The 14,983-nt window shown below is 44.7% G+C and overlaps 6 protein-coding genes and 1 non-coding gene across 7 annotated transcripts; 2 read left to right on the forward strand and 5 right to left on the reverse strand.

Annotated features, from left to right (window-relative positions):
• Window positions 1-132: 132 nt before the first annotated feature.
• On the reverse strand, window positions 133-426 carry VTP01DRAFT_5999 (uncharacterized protein; the record flags this gene model as incomplete). The annotated part of the gene is made up of 1 exon (XM_069384850.1): window positions 133-426. The coding sequence occupies one exon, from the start codon at window positions 424-426 to the stop codon at window positions 133-135; it is 294 nt and encodes a 97-aa protein (XP_069234867.1).
• A 435-nt stretch (window positions 427-861) lies between these two features.
• VTP01DRAFT_6000 (uncharacterized protein) lies at window positions 862-4,032 on the reverse strand (the record flags this gene model as incomplete). The annotated part of the gene is made up of 7 exons (XM_069384854.1): window positions 862-1,285; window positions 1,355-1,696; window positions 1,760-1,926; window positions 1,983-2,750; window positions 2,822-2,875; window positions 2,933-3,181; window positions 3,241-4,032. 7 exons carry the CDS (start codon window positions 4,030-4,032, stop codon window positions 862-864), a joined length of 2,796 nt encoding a protein of 931 aa, XP_069234868.1.
• A 243-nt stretch (window positions 4,033-4,275) lies between these two features.
• Window positions 4,276-5,423, forward strand: VTP01DRAFT_6001 (uncharacterized protein; the record flags this gene model as incomplete). Its single annotated transcript, XM_069384855.1, has 4 exons — window positions 4,276-4,385; window positions 4,458-4,641; window positions 4,708-4,758; window positions 4,896-5,423. The coding sequence occupies 4 exons, from the start codon at window positions 4,276-4,278 to the stop codon at window positions 5,421-5,423; spliced, it is 873 nt and encodes a 290-aa protein (XP_069234869.1).
• A 42-nt stretch (window positions 5,424-5,465) lies between these two features.
• VTP01DRAFT_6002 (uncharacterized protein) lies at window positions 5,466-5,807 on the reverse strand (the record flags this gene model as incomplete). The annotated part of the gene is made up of 1 exon (XM_069384856.1): window positions 5,466-5,807. The coding sequence occupies one exon, from the start codon at window positions 5,805-5,807 to the stop codon at window positions 5,466-5,468; it is 342 nt and encodes a 113-aa protein (XP_069234870.1).
• A 461-nt stretch (window positions 5,808-6,268) lies between these two features.
• On the forward strand, window positions 6,269-8,511 carry VTP01DRAFT_6003 (uncharacterized protein; the record flags this gene model as incomplete). The annotated part of the gene is made up of 5 exons (XM_069384857.1): window positions 6,269-6,752; window positions 6,813-6,921; window positions 6,978-7,184; window positions 7,246-7,438; window positions 7,528-8,511. 5 exons carry the CDS (start codon window positions 6,269-6,271, stop codon window positions 8,509-8,511), a joined length of 1,977 nt encoding a protein of 658 aa, XP_069234871.1.
• Window positions 8,512-8,800: 289 nt separating this feature from the next.
• On the reverse strand, window positions 8,801-10,643 carry VTP01DRAFT_6004 (uncharacterized protein; the record flags this gene model as incomplete). Its single annotated transcript, XM_069384858.1, has 7 exons — window positions 8,801-9,010; window positions 9,076-9,194; window positions 9,252-9,497; window positions 9,560-9,590; window positions 9,676-10,092; window positions 10,153-10,340; window positions 10,406-10,643. 7 exons carry the CDS (start codon window positions 10,641-10,643, stop codon window positions 8,801-8,803), a joined length of 1,449 nt encoding a protein of 482 aa, XP_069234872.1.
• Window positions 10,644-14,632: 3,989 nt separating this feature from the next.
• On the reverse strand, window positions 14,633-14,705 carry VTP01DRAFT_t90. The gene has a single exon. It is a non-coding gene; the product is annotated as a tRNA-Trp (tRNA).
• Window positions 14,706-14,983: the final 278 nt, after the last annotated feature.

Below are 14,983 nucleotides of genomic sequence, written 5' to 3' on the forward strand. Positions count from 1 at the left end.
ACTTGGACAATGTTCGATATACTACAGATTACTCTAGGACATGAGATATCCATCGATCTTACCTTTAATTGTTTTGCAAGAGCCTAAGATATATGTGTATTTAGTGATAGTTGTATATGAATGTCGATACGTTTAAGCAGCAGGTTTGCAAGGCAAGAAAACTATAATGAGGTTGTTATCATGCAAGCGAGAGACACTCACGAGGAGAATATGGGATGAGCCGGCGATGTGGAAGCAGAATTGGTGGATGCAAAGGAACAGTGCCATATTTTCATACTGTGCCATTTGAAGGAAATATTTTTCAGTTTGCAAAAATTTGGTACCGACGTACAAAAGCAAAAGCATCTTGATATTCTTCTGCTCCTGTTCCATCGGTTCTGGCAATCGAAGGTGTGTATCAGGTAGTACTGTACTAATCCTGGTCATATAGTCCTGTTTTGGAATGAACTGCTGCTTTCTGGATCGACATGGAGCTACGCTTGAATGTATCCAATCTAATGCTTCGCAAGATAGCGATAGTGCCAGTTATTTCTGACAAAGTTATTAACCACCCTCTGGCCATTGCTGCTGACACCGAGATTGTGATATCTGCCAGAGTAGTATCCATCAGGCAGTCCTACGCGCCTTGCTAAGTCGTAGCATATCCATTCCGGAATAAAAGAGTCCGTGGCAGCGGTCCCATCCGACGACGGTTAAAACAGAGCAGTTGGCTGGAAGAAAAAAAAAACAGACAGTAATCATTCTATGTCCTAGCTGCTAACTTTTAATGGCAATAATAAGAGTATCTTTCTTTTTTTCAGTGTACAGGTAAAGAGATCGGCAGCGGCTCACGCGGAAAAAGACAGTTTGAGCGCCTGATCATCAAGCGGAAAAGAGTCTGAGTATCAAGTACATGAGGGAGCCTACAAAGCGGAACGCAGCGAGACCGGCGTTTGTCCACAAGATCACGGCCATGTAAGTTTCGCCTGCAGATTCGACGAATATTATATCATACTGCGTGGACGTTGTCAGGGAAACCAAAAGTGCATTGCATGCAATCCACAAGAGAACAAGGTGCGTACGGAACGAGCGATGGTAGTCGTCCCTGTTGGGTGTTGCAGGAACTGGATCGACCTTTTTGCGTTCAAGGTCCTGCAGCGCTTCCTCGTACTCGCTGTTAATATCCAGTTGGTCTGCTGGTAAGAACAGCTCGACTTCTTCTTCGTCCTTGCTGCCGCCGGTCTTCTTTTGCCGTGTGACGACGCCCAAGTCCTTGGATACTGTGTTGTCTCCCTTGGTGCCCCAGCTATTGAAACGCGTATTCCGAATGAGTGTACTGTTAACGTGACATCCATCTGCGTGTTTAATAACTTACCTTACATCGTGCGTGTTGCAAAACGCAAAGATGTTGAGAATATTGATGTATCCAGGCAACAAGATTAGATACGGTAAGAAGCTCGTTACCATGTGCCACGGTTGTGCATACAGTAAACTCGACACCAAGTAGAGGCCATACGTCGCCATGACAGACACAAGCATGTTGCGCAAGCCCGGGTTCTCTAATGCAAGTACAAGGTTGACGCTGCTGTCAGATGTCCATTTGATATCTTGCTTTGCGAATTCGATGCCTTTGTAGACAAGCCAGGAGGATGCAAATAGCATGTAGCACATGATAACAGAGAACACTGCAAGGCATGTCGCAAATAGCCATTTGGATCTATTCAATTGAATGAATGGTTAGGAGGGAGCTGTCATCGTCATCGTCTTTATCCATACATACCCTTGAGGTCTGTTGCCAAGAGAGCAAATAAAGACCACGACGATGACAAACAGGTAGACGTATCGGAAAATGTCGAACAACCGGCTCCCCCAGCCATTTCCAAACGGGTCTGCGTCTGGATCAGCAAGGCTTTTTGTGATAAAGTAAAAAGTAATGTAAAAGTTGCCCTGCAAACCGAAAGAAATGTTAAATACATCCTCATCCGTGGTATGTATGTATTTACCAAAGCAAACCAACTAAACAAGAGGCTAACAACATTGTATCCAGTTTGTATAGCCAGTAATATCATTCTAGTTAGAGAATGGCTACTGTTCCACACTGCTTGAAAGTGCCAGAGGCTGTAGACACCAGCAAAGAAGCTTCCATTCAACCATCGTCGCCGCTGGGAGATAAACTCTGCGAGTCCGTCGGGCACATCTGTCTCGGCAAACGCTGTGTTGCAGTACTGGAGCAGCCAGCGATCGTTTCTTTTCGCCACAAGCTCAAAGCACAAGATCCGATCTTCAGCAAGATACATATTGGCCTCGAACAATCCTGCACCTGCGGCGCCGTGCAGTGCTTCGCCCTTGAAATATTTCTCCAATGGACCATGACCATTGATATCGTTCTGGAGCGCCTTGTAGCGATATGCTGAAAATGCACCCGGCAGGACTGAAATGTATCCAAACACGCTCTCCATCGGCTTGTCCAGGATGTTGGACATTTTGTACTCAAAGTTCTGTGCAGCCACGAGTGGGTTCAAAAGGTACCTGTACGCAGGCCCGAGCATCGCGCGGATCTCGCCGCATGCACCGCCCACGTTCGGCTGCCTATCAAATGTCTTCCACAGCTGATACAAGCTGATGTTCCCCGGTCGCGTGCCAACATCCAAGAGGACGCATACGTTCGGTTGCAAGAGAGGTCCAAACGCATTGAAAAACCATCGATGTGAATTGATCTTTTTCGCGTTCTTTTCCTTTAAACAGAATAGTACTTGCACTGGGACGATTCCCTGGATTTAAGGAATACATAAGATTATGCACGACCATGGTGGTTGTTTTTTTTGGTTTGTTTTTTTTTTACCTTGTCTGCACCTTTTAACTTCATATCCTGATCAACTGAGATTTGCGTAGTAAACTGGATAAAGGATTTGTTTAATAGATGCAAATCACCAAAGCTCTTTTTAGATCTAACCTCATACAAATGCGCCTTGACCGGTTTGTCATCGACTACATTTTTTGCGATGCCAGCTTGATACACCCCCATGGCTGCAAGGACGCTGAGCACCCGCTTGTTGATCACTTTGCGTCCATCAGCAACGATCGAGACAACCACTTTTTTCCAGCCTTCAGGACCCCACATTTTGGAGTTCCGGAGACTGCATAGATGTGCAATGTTTTTCATCACGCCATGCATCGTCCTTGCAAACAAAACTTCATCTTCCTATACATTGTATCAAAATAAGAATCGAGCTAGTTTTTACAAGTAACATCTGGACTTACGTTGTACATCGTAATGACAATAAACAGCTCAGTGTGTCGATTGTAACGCTGCTGCCGGAGCGCATAGTTTTTGTGTGGAAATTCATCAGGCTCGCACGTAACTGCTGTGTAGCGCATCGTGCTAAACTCTTCGTCCTTGCGAGGTACCGCGCTCAGCAGCTTGTCAGGCACAGGGCAGTTGATGACCAGGTTTCCATGCGTAAGCCGGATGCGGTGCGTTGCATAGCGACGGCGAGTGTGGCTCGGTGCAGGTCCATAGTGCATTTTCGATTCTGCTTTTTGTTCCACATCATCGGTGTCACTGCTGCTGAACTCGTCAGCACCTACAAGCGTGCTTGCTGCGGATACCCTATTGACACGTTGCTGATATCGAGGATAGATCTGCTGTCGTTGCAAAGCTTGCGGTGGTGGCACGCTGCTCGATAGATGATGTCGCCTTGGTGGCGGCGTCGGTGGAAGGTCGGTGAGCGGTGGTAGTTCACGCACCGTCGTTGTCGGCGGTCGAGATAACAAAGGAGTAGCGCTGTTCTGCAAAGTTGTTCGAGATGGCGGTCGCGCGCTGCTGCTGGTATTTATTGGTGGTTTGACATTTTGCTGTGAAGATGAGGATGGATGGTTGCTATTTTCCACCATGTTTGTAGGGTGACTAGATGGAAACTCCTCAGAGGAGCTTTTGGATTCGGTTCTCCTAAAGACCAAATCGAATAACCAGCGACCAAGTCCATCTTGATCGCCAGACGTAGAAGTAGGCTGATGATTATTTTCTGTTGCCGTAGGAGTGCTGCCGCTCATGATAATATGTAATGCAGACTGAAGAATAATATATAAGCTGATTTTACCCAGAAAGAAAAGAATCAAAAGAAATGCAAGGTTGTATATGATGTCGCCATGCAAATGTTGACACTGAGCATAATTTTTTGGGGAAAGGGCTGAGATTGCCCTTTGCCAGAAATGGTGCTTTGTTTTGGCTCCATTGATCGGAGGACAGAATAACACATACAGAAAGGAGAAGGAAAAGTTCGCACAGCAACAGACATGCCTGCCGAAAAGAAGACTGTAGTCAAGCCTACTCGACAGGCAACGGCAATATACGAGAACTGGAAAGTTTACTCAATGCATGGCAAACTTATGTTTCGCTGCAATCGGTAACGTGCGAGTTCATTTTCGCGTTGCAGACAGATTGACTGACACGGACAACATAACTATTTAACTTATAGAAAGAAAGCAGAGTGGTACCTGAAGCGGCAGCTTGCAAAACCATGCGAACACGATCAGCATGCTATCCAGCTCACGTTCGAAACGAAAGGACAAGGACACGATGAGGAGGACTACATGCTCGAGGATCGCGAGAACCATTGTGTCGTTTGTGCGTCCCAAAACGGGCTGACGTTACATCACGTTGTGAGTCATCATCTTTCTGATTGCGTTTTAGCACTGTGTTGCTTATCATATACTTGAACTCTAAAGGTACCTTATGTTTATCGGCAGTGGTTCCCACTTTCCATCAAATCCAAGTCGGTACGTGGCGTGGCGCGCACATACGCACACAACGAGAGGCAGAGGGAACGAATGAAGGGAAAGGGAGATAACGGAGGAGAGAGAGAGATATCGCTTATCTGGAACACGAAAACCTTATTACAATTATTACACCTTAGAGCCGCGATTTACTACTTTTGTGCAAGGTATGCCACGACCGTTATGAAAGACATGCGACTGCGTTCAAGAAACAGATTGCGGCAGAGTACGATATTCCACTTGAAGGCAAAGGCTGGATAAAGTGCCCCGAGAATCGCACTGCACGCAAGGCTGCGGCCGCGCTGCTGTGGAGCCATCATGCTGATAGGATACCAGCAGATCGCCGCGAGGCACTTGCAGAAACTGTGAAAAATTTCTGGCGCAGCTACGCAGTTGCCAATGAGGAACAGAACTTGGCCTGGGAAGATATCTTGAAACGCTGCTGCGATCTCAAGGATGTGTATCCAGGACCCGATTTCATGGAACACGGACGCGGCGTAACGAAGCGACTCATCAAGAACATGCGACTGGATCCCGACACTGGCAAGGAACGCTGGCCTGAGCTGGAGGAGTTTATTAAAGCATGGCGCTCTCACTTTGTCAAACACTCACAACCTCGGCATCTAAGCACACGGTGGACTGTGGATGGCGAAATATACAACGACTAGTTAGCAGGAGGGTTTATCATGTCATGCCTGCTCCCGGCGTTCTCACATCTCGTACATCACTCCAAAGAACTTGACCGGGAAACAATATTCGCTGATACGAGCGTTGCACATGGAAGACGAGTTACGCTGAGCCGATCGTCCGGGATATTCAGTCTTTATCCCTCCAATGACTGGGATCAAGACGTTACACGGGAAGACAACTTGCCGAACCTCGGCATTCTGCCATGTCTGTCTGTCAATCAATATACCATATAGACTATTGCGAATAAACATTTGGGTCAACGATGCACGGTACTGCAATGCGGTGCAAATTGGCCATTGGCCGGCTCTGAACCGGCGTTTCGAATTTGTCCATTTACTGCACCGCGCAAATTCTGCATTCATACAAATACGCAACTCGAGGCATTAGCCTGCATTGTAACGCTTAGCCACGCATATGGGCGACAATGGTCATTGGCTGCTATGTACATGAAAAAGGTTTATCGTTATCCGGAAAATTGAATTTGGGCGAATATTGCTAACCTTGATAGCGCCAGATGACGACAGATGGATGTGACAATGTCAAGCTGCGATAATGAGTCCCGGAGATTCACGTCCTGGCTGATAACAGATCCGGTAAGACATTTTCTTCCTTTTGGTCCTGAACAATTCTGTCGTTCTCGATACAGATATGATATGGCAGGACTGACATGATAAACAAAGCGGTGGGGGTGCTTTGGGAAATCCCATTACAGCTACTGGCATAGAATGGAAATATATATATATATATATATATATAAAGGCTGCCAATCAGTTGCCTGTTGCAAGACCAACAACGACGACGCATTTGTAACTTTCATATAACAATGGTCAAGGCATATATCCCTTCACTGCTTCTATTGGCAAGTTGTGCACTTCAAGCTTTAGCAGCACCTACATCGCAGCCTACTATTTATGCGCTTGAAGATCACCTGGTTGCCGACTCGTTGACCAATGTTTACTTGGATTATGGCTCTACAGAGTTTTCGCCCGGCACTTTGACTCTTTCGTTTGGTTCGTGCGACAAAGATGATGGTGCTATCGAGCACGAGATTGGCACTGTACAAGTGACGGAGGATTTCAAGCCAACAAAGTTCATATGGGCGGTTCCAGCTGATGCCACGCAAGGCTGTATCACTGCCACCAATGAATCCGGCAAAGTAATCGCATCCAGCAAGCCATACAATGTTTCCTCCAAGGTCTCCAAGCGTGGTTTCCCCGAGTTTGACGGTATGCACTTTGATGCGGTGAAATTCCACAAGGAGCGTCTTTCCAAGCGAAAGAACGTAGCTGCCGCCTCCAAGGATGCTAGTATGTGTTATCGATCGTCTGTCATAATTTTTTAGAACCTAACTTAAACTTGCTATCTAGAAATTGGTATCGTCGGTGCAGGCATGGCTGGTCTGTTCAGTGGTTACCTCTTGGATCAAGCTGGTTTCCACAGCTATGAGATCATTGAAGCCAACGACCGTCTCGGAGGGTGAGTTTGATGCTTGGATATTTGCAATGTCTAGCAACTAATTCGTCATTTCACAGCCGCGTGCACACTGCTTATTTCAGTAACTCATCGATCGCTTATCAGGAAATGGGTCCTATGCGCTTCCCTATTGCTTTCAACTACAAGAACAAGACACTTCCCGTTACCGATCACGATATTGTGTTCCAGCTAGCTGATGAACTTAACAAGATCAACGATGAAAGCTACAAAATCGAATTTATTAAATGGGTCCAATCCATGGAAAAGTAAGTCAAAGTGAAATATATATTTTGATGGAGAAGATGGCTAAATCGCTCGTGTACATAGCAACCTGTATTACTACAATGGTAAACGTCTTCCAAACGGCAAAGTTCCCACCAAGGGTCAAGTCGCTGCCAACACCTCGCTCGCTGAATCTGTACCTGAAGAACTGGTTGATAAGGTTGATGCTGCCACTGAAATGTTCTATGGAGACAAGTGGTACAAGATCATGGGTGAAGACCTGTACAAGGCTCATATGGTAGGGTTACTTGATCTTTGATCCAACAAGCAATGTAATGTCACTATTATCTGGATTATGGCTAACAAGGATGGCGACATATTTTGTAGAAAGCAATCGAGGAAGGTTACGACGACTGGTCCGAGTGGGGATGGATCCATAACAAGATGGGCTTGAGCCTGAATGCCACTGATTACACTACTGGACTCGATGCGGGCAATATCTGGGGCAACATGTACGATACCTTTACCTTTAGTGCAACTGATTGGCGTACCATTCAAGGTGGTTTGAACCGTCTTCCGGAAGCATTTGGTCCAGTTTTGGGCGACAAGGTTACCTTCAATACACGTGTAACCAAGCTCGACTTTGACGGCAAGCAGGTTTCAGTCGAATGGAAGGACAAGCCATACGATGAAAAATACAATGTCAAGAAATTCGATAATGTCATTGTAGCTGCTCCATTTTCTATCGTGCGTACATGGCATTTACCAGAGCTTTCATATACTCTCAAGCAAGCTATCCAAAATCTGGGCTATAGCCAGGCATGCAAAGTCGCTCTGGAATTCAAGACACGTTTCTGGGAACACTATGAATTGCCTATCAAGGGCGGCTGCGACTCTACAGACTTGTACGTTGGATCCATCTGCTATCCCAGCAACAATATCGGTACCGACGGTCCTGGTGTGATGCTGGCTAGCTACGCAAGCGGCGATTCTGGACTGCGTCTCGCATCTATGACTGAAGAGGAGCATATTGCGCGTGTGCTTGAAGATATCATTGAGCTCCATGGTGATATTGTCAAGGAACAGTACACAGGCAATTATAACCGTCGCTGCTGGATTCTCGACCCGTTCCAGTCAGGCTCTTGGGCTTCTGCGCTTCCTGGTCAGCACAAGTTATATATGCCTTCGTACTTTGAAATGAACAGCAATATGGTCTTCGTCGGCGAACACACGGATATCAAGCATGCTTGGATCAGCGCAGCACTCGAATCGGCTGTGCGCGGTGTTGTCATGGTGCTCGTCGAACACGGCCATGTAAAGGAAGCCAAGGAAATTGTCAAGCACTGGAATGCAAAGTGGATGAAGATCTAGAGTGTTATATATGTATAATTTTTTTTCGATTTCTGCCTGTACTGTAAAAAGATATACTAGTTTTTCTAGACAACAGAGCGATGAACGTTCCAATATTGTTATTCTTCTTTTCTCTATTTCCACAGCATTTTACAATCAAGATTCGTCAGTACTTTGCACGCTTCTCGACTTGTATCTCCACGCAATATTCCAAACAAAGGAACGAGCAGCATTATCCCGCAATGGATTCTCACAATACTTGTGAAAAATATAATGACTTTATAATAATGATGATGATAAACAACTAGAATCATCGTTCCTTCCATACTGTATTGAGTCGAACTGTGTTTGGATACTTTTCATCGAACATTTTTCGTGCGTGCTCCAGGTACTTTGTAATCACTTCAACCTTTTCACCTGCTTCTTGCCTGAATGATGCTGTAGCAATCTTCATGGAATTCTTGACGGTGTCTTGATTTAACAATGGACAGATATCAATCTCTATATGGGTCCATGTGAGCTACATCGTTGTCCGTAAGTAATCTAGCAGGATCATCGGCTGTGTGGATTGCCGTTTATATTTACCTTGAGCGCCTTGTATACCTCCCACAGCAGAGCAGCGAGTAAGCAGCTTGCACCGACAATCTCGTAGGCGGTAAAGAACTTTGCCGTGATAACTCTTGCCCTGCCTAGAATAGACCAATCTACGGCTCTTTGATACCTCTTCAACCTCCAAAATGGATTCCTTCTCTACAGCTTACTTGTGTCATCCTCGGCAGGCTTCCATGAAAGCGACAACATTGTCCTGTGAAGCAGTAAAAGTATACGGTGAATGACGCTGGGCGTTCTTCGCCACTCTGACGCGCAAGCCCGGATTTCACGCTCCAAAGCCCCTTCTCGCTGATGCAAGCTTTTTAGATGTCGTATCGTGAAGCGCTCGTCATTGCACCATTCATCCAGGCAGGCTCGCATTGTTGTTAGAACCTTTCTGTATTCATCAATTGCTCCTATGATGAATAAGTTTTGAAAAACTGCCTCCTCCTTGCTATGCAGTTTTTTTTTTCCTTACCGTGTCTATTACTACCGGATACCTCTGTTTGCTTTGACTTGGCGGTATGGATATCATGTTCTTTGCTCGTTTTTTCTTTGTGTCTCCGTCGATTAAGAACTCTTTTCAGTGCTTACGACTTTTGGATCCATATCAACCTCCGTGGCATTTCGCTTCTTGCCAAGACGGGCGCTACGTCTCGTTGGCTCAGTAGCATCGACATCCATCTTATTATTCATCGCCTCTTTTCCTTCTTTTTCTTTGACTGCTTTTCGGGGTTCCTTTGCTTTCTTTCGCTGCACTTCTGCGCTTCCATCGAGTTCACTGGCACGAACTAGTTGTTCCTTGCCGTTTGTGTTAGCCTGGACAGACTTAGTCTGAACGTAGGGCTCAGTTCTGCTATCCACGGCCATGTTCATCAATTCATTTGCAGCCAGGAAAGTTTCCTGTCGTCGAGGAAAACTATCCGTACTTGATGGAAGGGTTTGGGGCAGCGCGGTGGAAGCGGTGGAAACCTCTGGCGCACGCGTCGTTGGAAATGCTCTTGCATTCGGCTAGCAAAAAGTTTGAGAGTACACCCACTGGGATTGTGATAAACGGTTAAAGTCGCTCACCTGTTCGCGTTTTGCACTTTGTTGCGGGGTTGGTGCCGGTGGTATAATAGGCCTGTCAACGGAGGCTGACCGATTTGCTTCAGCAGTATGTAAAGATTGTCTCAGCTGCGCGCAAGCTGCCAGCTGCGGTTGTTGCACCGCAGATGCATGCTGCCTAGCAGTGACTGACGGTCGCGTCTGCGTAGCGGCTGTCGTCGGCGGGTTGGGACGCGAAAAGTACACCGGCTGAGGCTATACACCTTTCACTTTAGACCTTTATAGGCGTCACAGTAACTATGCGATCTACTTGCTTGCGCTGCAGCGGATTGTCTCTCCTTGATAATTAGTTGAATCTTCATATCACTTGTCTGTGCAGTGCAGCTGGATTGTCTTGCCAGGCGCACATGCCCTACGGAGCAGCCCTCGGATGTTATCTTGCAACGCCCAGCCAACCACGCCGAAACTAGCTCGATCAATGCCTTGCTCATATAAAAATACGCGTCAATCTTCATTTCTGGCTAAAGTACCCGTTGCATTCTCAGAAACTTTTACCTTCACGCCACAGTTGCTTGACTCATCGTCCCTGAAAGAGATACTTTATGACACACCCCTTTTGTGTTTCAAAAGAGAAAAGCGCGTATCGTAAATCGGCATGATACTTCCGTTTTCTCTGCAACGAGAACGGATCATGTAGTCTTGGAGATTCAATGCATTTCATAAATATAGACTCCAAGGCGCCGATCTTACACTATCACGTAGCTTGATGTTTCCTTTGGAAACCCACACTGCACTCTTTCAACGAAACGAGACAAAAAAGAAAAAAGAATTTGCTTCGATAAAGAGCGATATGTAGCTTTATTTAAGAATACACTCGGACGGCCTAGAATATCACGGTAGTCAAGTACGACCTTGTCAGCATGAGTACTGTTTACTGAAACGCATTTGGAAGAGGAAAATCAATATCTTGTGAGTAATGGTGCATTTAAATACGCTATTCACGGCTTGATTATTATCGACCTACATTGCCTCATCTGAAATATACAAATAACCTTCAATAAAGATAGTCTCAGCGGTATAGTTTAATCATATAAAATAAGAAATAATGTCTGTCTACTCATATGTGAATCCATACATGTATTACAAAATACCATGTTGAGGCTGCTGCACAGGGCAGTGATTTATAGTGGCATCCCCTTTCCAGGCGGGTGTGCTTTATCTACTGGCCTTTGGCACGTTTATTATTAAAGAGAGCCTTGATGGAAGGTTAACATGTTTGGAATTTGCGCTGTTGTTTGCATGCTCTACGCAATTTTTTCGTCTTCGCTCATCATTTTGCAACGATCGAGCGTGCGCAAGGAAAGGTTGGCCCAATTTACATCGAAATACATTGTGAGGAAAGAAGATTACGTTGCATGTGGATATTCAATGATTATTCATTCAAGGGCTGATTGGCGCTACAGGTTGCAGCTCATGCGCTTGTTTGCCCTCAGATAAGCGCGTAATGATCCGGTTCACAAAACCTGATAGAGACTTGATTGAGCGGCTCACTGCTCTCCCTCGCGAACTTCCTTGCTGTATTGCTGAGTTGTGAGCCTCCTCTCTTAGCTCCTCGAGTACCGTCATAGTCTCTTCTAGCACGGTCCACTAAATCATGGTTAATACACGGATTCTCCACTCAGATATTATTCACGAATTGCTAAACTCAGAAACAACTATGGATACCGCATCAGAGTCTCGCACTTCTCATTGAACTGGCTCGGGATGCTCGCTCTTTGTCCCTCTTATGGAGACTCTCAACGTACTGACTGCGACTGCCTTATCCGTACTCTATCTTCTCATCTACCAAATATCACACGCTGAAGCAGAATTTAATATGCAGCTATAAGCATAATACCTTGATGTATTACGCCTGCAGACAGCGCTCCTACAGTTGTGAAAGGTTTTTTTGCTAATTGAGAAATTGATGCACAGGAACAAGCCGGCTCCAAAAATGCGTTCTACACAGGACAGAGAAACGATACGAGATAGTATGGACGAAGACGTAAAAAGACAATATCGAAAGGTTCTACAGGGAATAGCTCGAATGTTTACATAGAATGCAATGACAAAAGCAGAAAGATAAATGAAAAACTAGCGTCGAGAAGGCCGTCTTTATGCAGCGATTCTAAACTAATCTTTGTACAGAGAAGCATACGTAGAATTCATCGAGGCTAAGGACTTCGCACGGTGCTAGTTGAATTAGCTGATTTCGGAGGAGGAATTGGTGTGTTCAGGATCAAAATGAAAGGAGTGCTAAAATGTATATGGTAAAAGTAATGAAATCAAAGGTGTTCTAGGCTGGTTGCGGTCGAGGCGTAGGTATGAAGTGGACGATGACTAGGAGAAAGAATAGAGGCGTGAAAAGGTATACATAAAAGAAATAAACAGAAAAAGGAAATGGATAAAGGAAAGGAGAAAAGTAAACAAAACGCTGTGTGTAGTGCGCCCGGATAGCTCACCATACGACATGTCAAAAGAAGCCTTCTTTTGCACCGTCAGACGTCGAAGAAAAATTACTTCTTTTGCGCTACGTAGAAGTACACCAGGAAGAATTGAGAGACGTAAGATGATGACTTTATTCTTTCTGCTCAGGCAAGTATTTATGTAAAAAATAAAGATAATACAATTGGTTATGCCAGCATAAGCAGTTATAAAAGAAAAATGCGCCTGACTGTGTAACTATGCTTGCCAATGACAGATGACAAATCAAAATGCTGTGCCTGAAAAATAAACTTGCATTGACATTGGTCAATGGTGTTACAGCAATACCCAGATATCTTCGATAACCCAGCATGCAGCATTACTTACACAAAGCGGTCAGCATTAACCACAGTATCTGCAGGCAGCATGAAGAGATGCGGACGGTATTACCAGCAGGCTTCCATGGAAGCATCGACACTTACGACATATCTATGATATCACACACTGTACATCTGCAGTAGCTACATACATATATCCTGCACATCTTAGCTGATAAAGCATAGAACCAATTTCACGCCATCTACCTGCGTTATCCCAACTTTATGCACATTTCTCTTCCTCTCTAGTTAGCAATGTGTGACTTTCAAGAGAAAAATGACAGTGTACAGACAGACGATATATCGTGAGACTTGAGTGTACCGTTTATTCGGACAAGCGACAAGGGAGTCTTGTTGTGGTCGTGGACGTTTCCTAGTTGGCAAGGTCAACTAGTGATACAGTTGCTAAGAAGAAATAAAGGAAGAAGAGAGAATTGAGCTACAGAGAAATGTTGCTATGGTATAAAAATTAATATATTTTGTGAGTACAGAATAAATACATAATTTAGAAAAAATGAGATATTACCCTTGCTATAGCTATTATCCTTATTCTATATATTTTCTATATATATAATATAAACATAGTTTTGGAATTTTAACTAAGAATTTTAACTAGTATCGTTACAGAAAACATCACTGATTTCAATATTTATATTAATTTCATTGCTACGCTAATTATCCACTTATATCTTAATTTCAAAACCAGTGTAATTTTATTATTTTGTTTTGTTTTTACTATATCTAAAACATTTCTGACAAATCTGGTTAACTGGTTGTCCTTTACTCGATATCCAAGACAGAGTATTTATACTATTGAGATATTGCTGAGGCTTTGCTGCAGTTGCGCTGCTGATACTGCGACATTTCTATCAATAGGATATATGTATGCACTGCAGTTACTATGGATGCTGCGGTAGAGACTGTTGCTGCAGATTCGGTGTTCGCTGTAACAGTCATAGGATGAAGTACCGACATGCGGACATCACAAACTGCATCACTAGTTGACCTTGCTAAGTGTACAAGAAGTCCCTCGACAGCAACAGATGGCAAAAAGTTATACGACAAAGCCATGCGTTGCCAGGTGTCGTGTCTGACAGGCTGAATTCTAATATCAACGCAGTAATCGCGTGCTTGACAACGGCAGGAATTTGAACACAGCGAGATCAAAGGAATTTAGACAACAAGAATGTCATTTCTGCATTCCAATAGAGAATAGCATTGAAGATAGTATATAAGACATAGTGTATTCCATTCAATCAACGGATATCCAGAAAATTCCAATATAATCGGATCTCAACGACTTATGTCCGTTTTCTATTGTCTAATCTCTACGTATATATCACACCAGGCAATGTATGTCTGTCGTAACGCTTCTTATTTTGCGCTAGGACCCACACAGAAAAGGAGAAGACCACCAAGGTAGAAGGTAGTTAAGTTTTGATTTATTCTTTTGTTCTTGGGGCTATTTATACTGTTATGTCTATTCGGGTTTATGACAATGAAAGGATGGAAAATAAAAGAAATATATGAGCCGAAGTTTGTACAATGGAGATCTTGCCAGCAGGGCAAAGTACCAAAAAAGGAAACACAGGAGGTCACGTGCTCGGCACAGGTCGCACAGCAACACAAAAAACATGGAGAGGTTGAAAACGATTAAATTCCGCTGACCCCTGAGCGAATCGAACGCCCAACCTTTCGATCTGGAGTCGAATGCGCTACCAATTGCGCCAAGGAGTCCCCGCTGTTGCTATTCCCATTTATATTTGCATAAGACATTCGGATGTATCACGTGGCCTGCCGTGGCCATGGCAACCACTGTGTAAAAGGCATATTCTGAAGCCTTGCAGCAGTGCCTGTAGTAGCAACCGGCATAATCTGTGTCAGTGTCTCGATATGATAGCTCCAACATGGAGAGCAGAACGGAAGTCTTTGCCGATAACCATGGAGGTCGTCTAGGACCAAAGAGCTTGCGCCTGTCTGGGTAAATAGGACCCGCGTAGCTTGCGAAGCGGGTC

This window comes from Rhizomucor pusillus (assembly GCF_041956525.1).
Source record: "Rhizomucor pusillus strain CBS 183.67 unplaced genomic scaffold VTP01scaffold_27, whole genome shotgun sequence".
Lineage (NCBI taxonomy): Eukaryota > Fungi > Mucoromycota > Mucoromycetes > Mucorales > Lichtheimiaceae > Rhizomucor > Rhizomucor pusillus.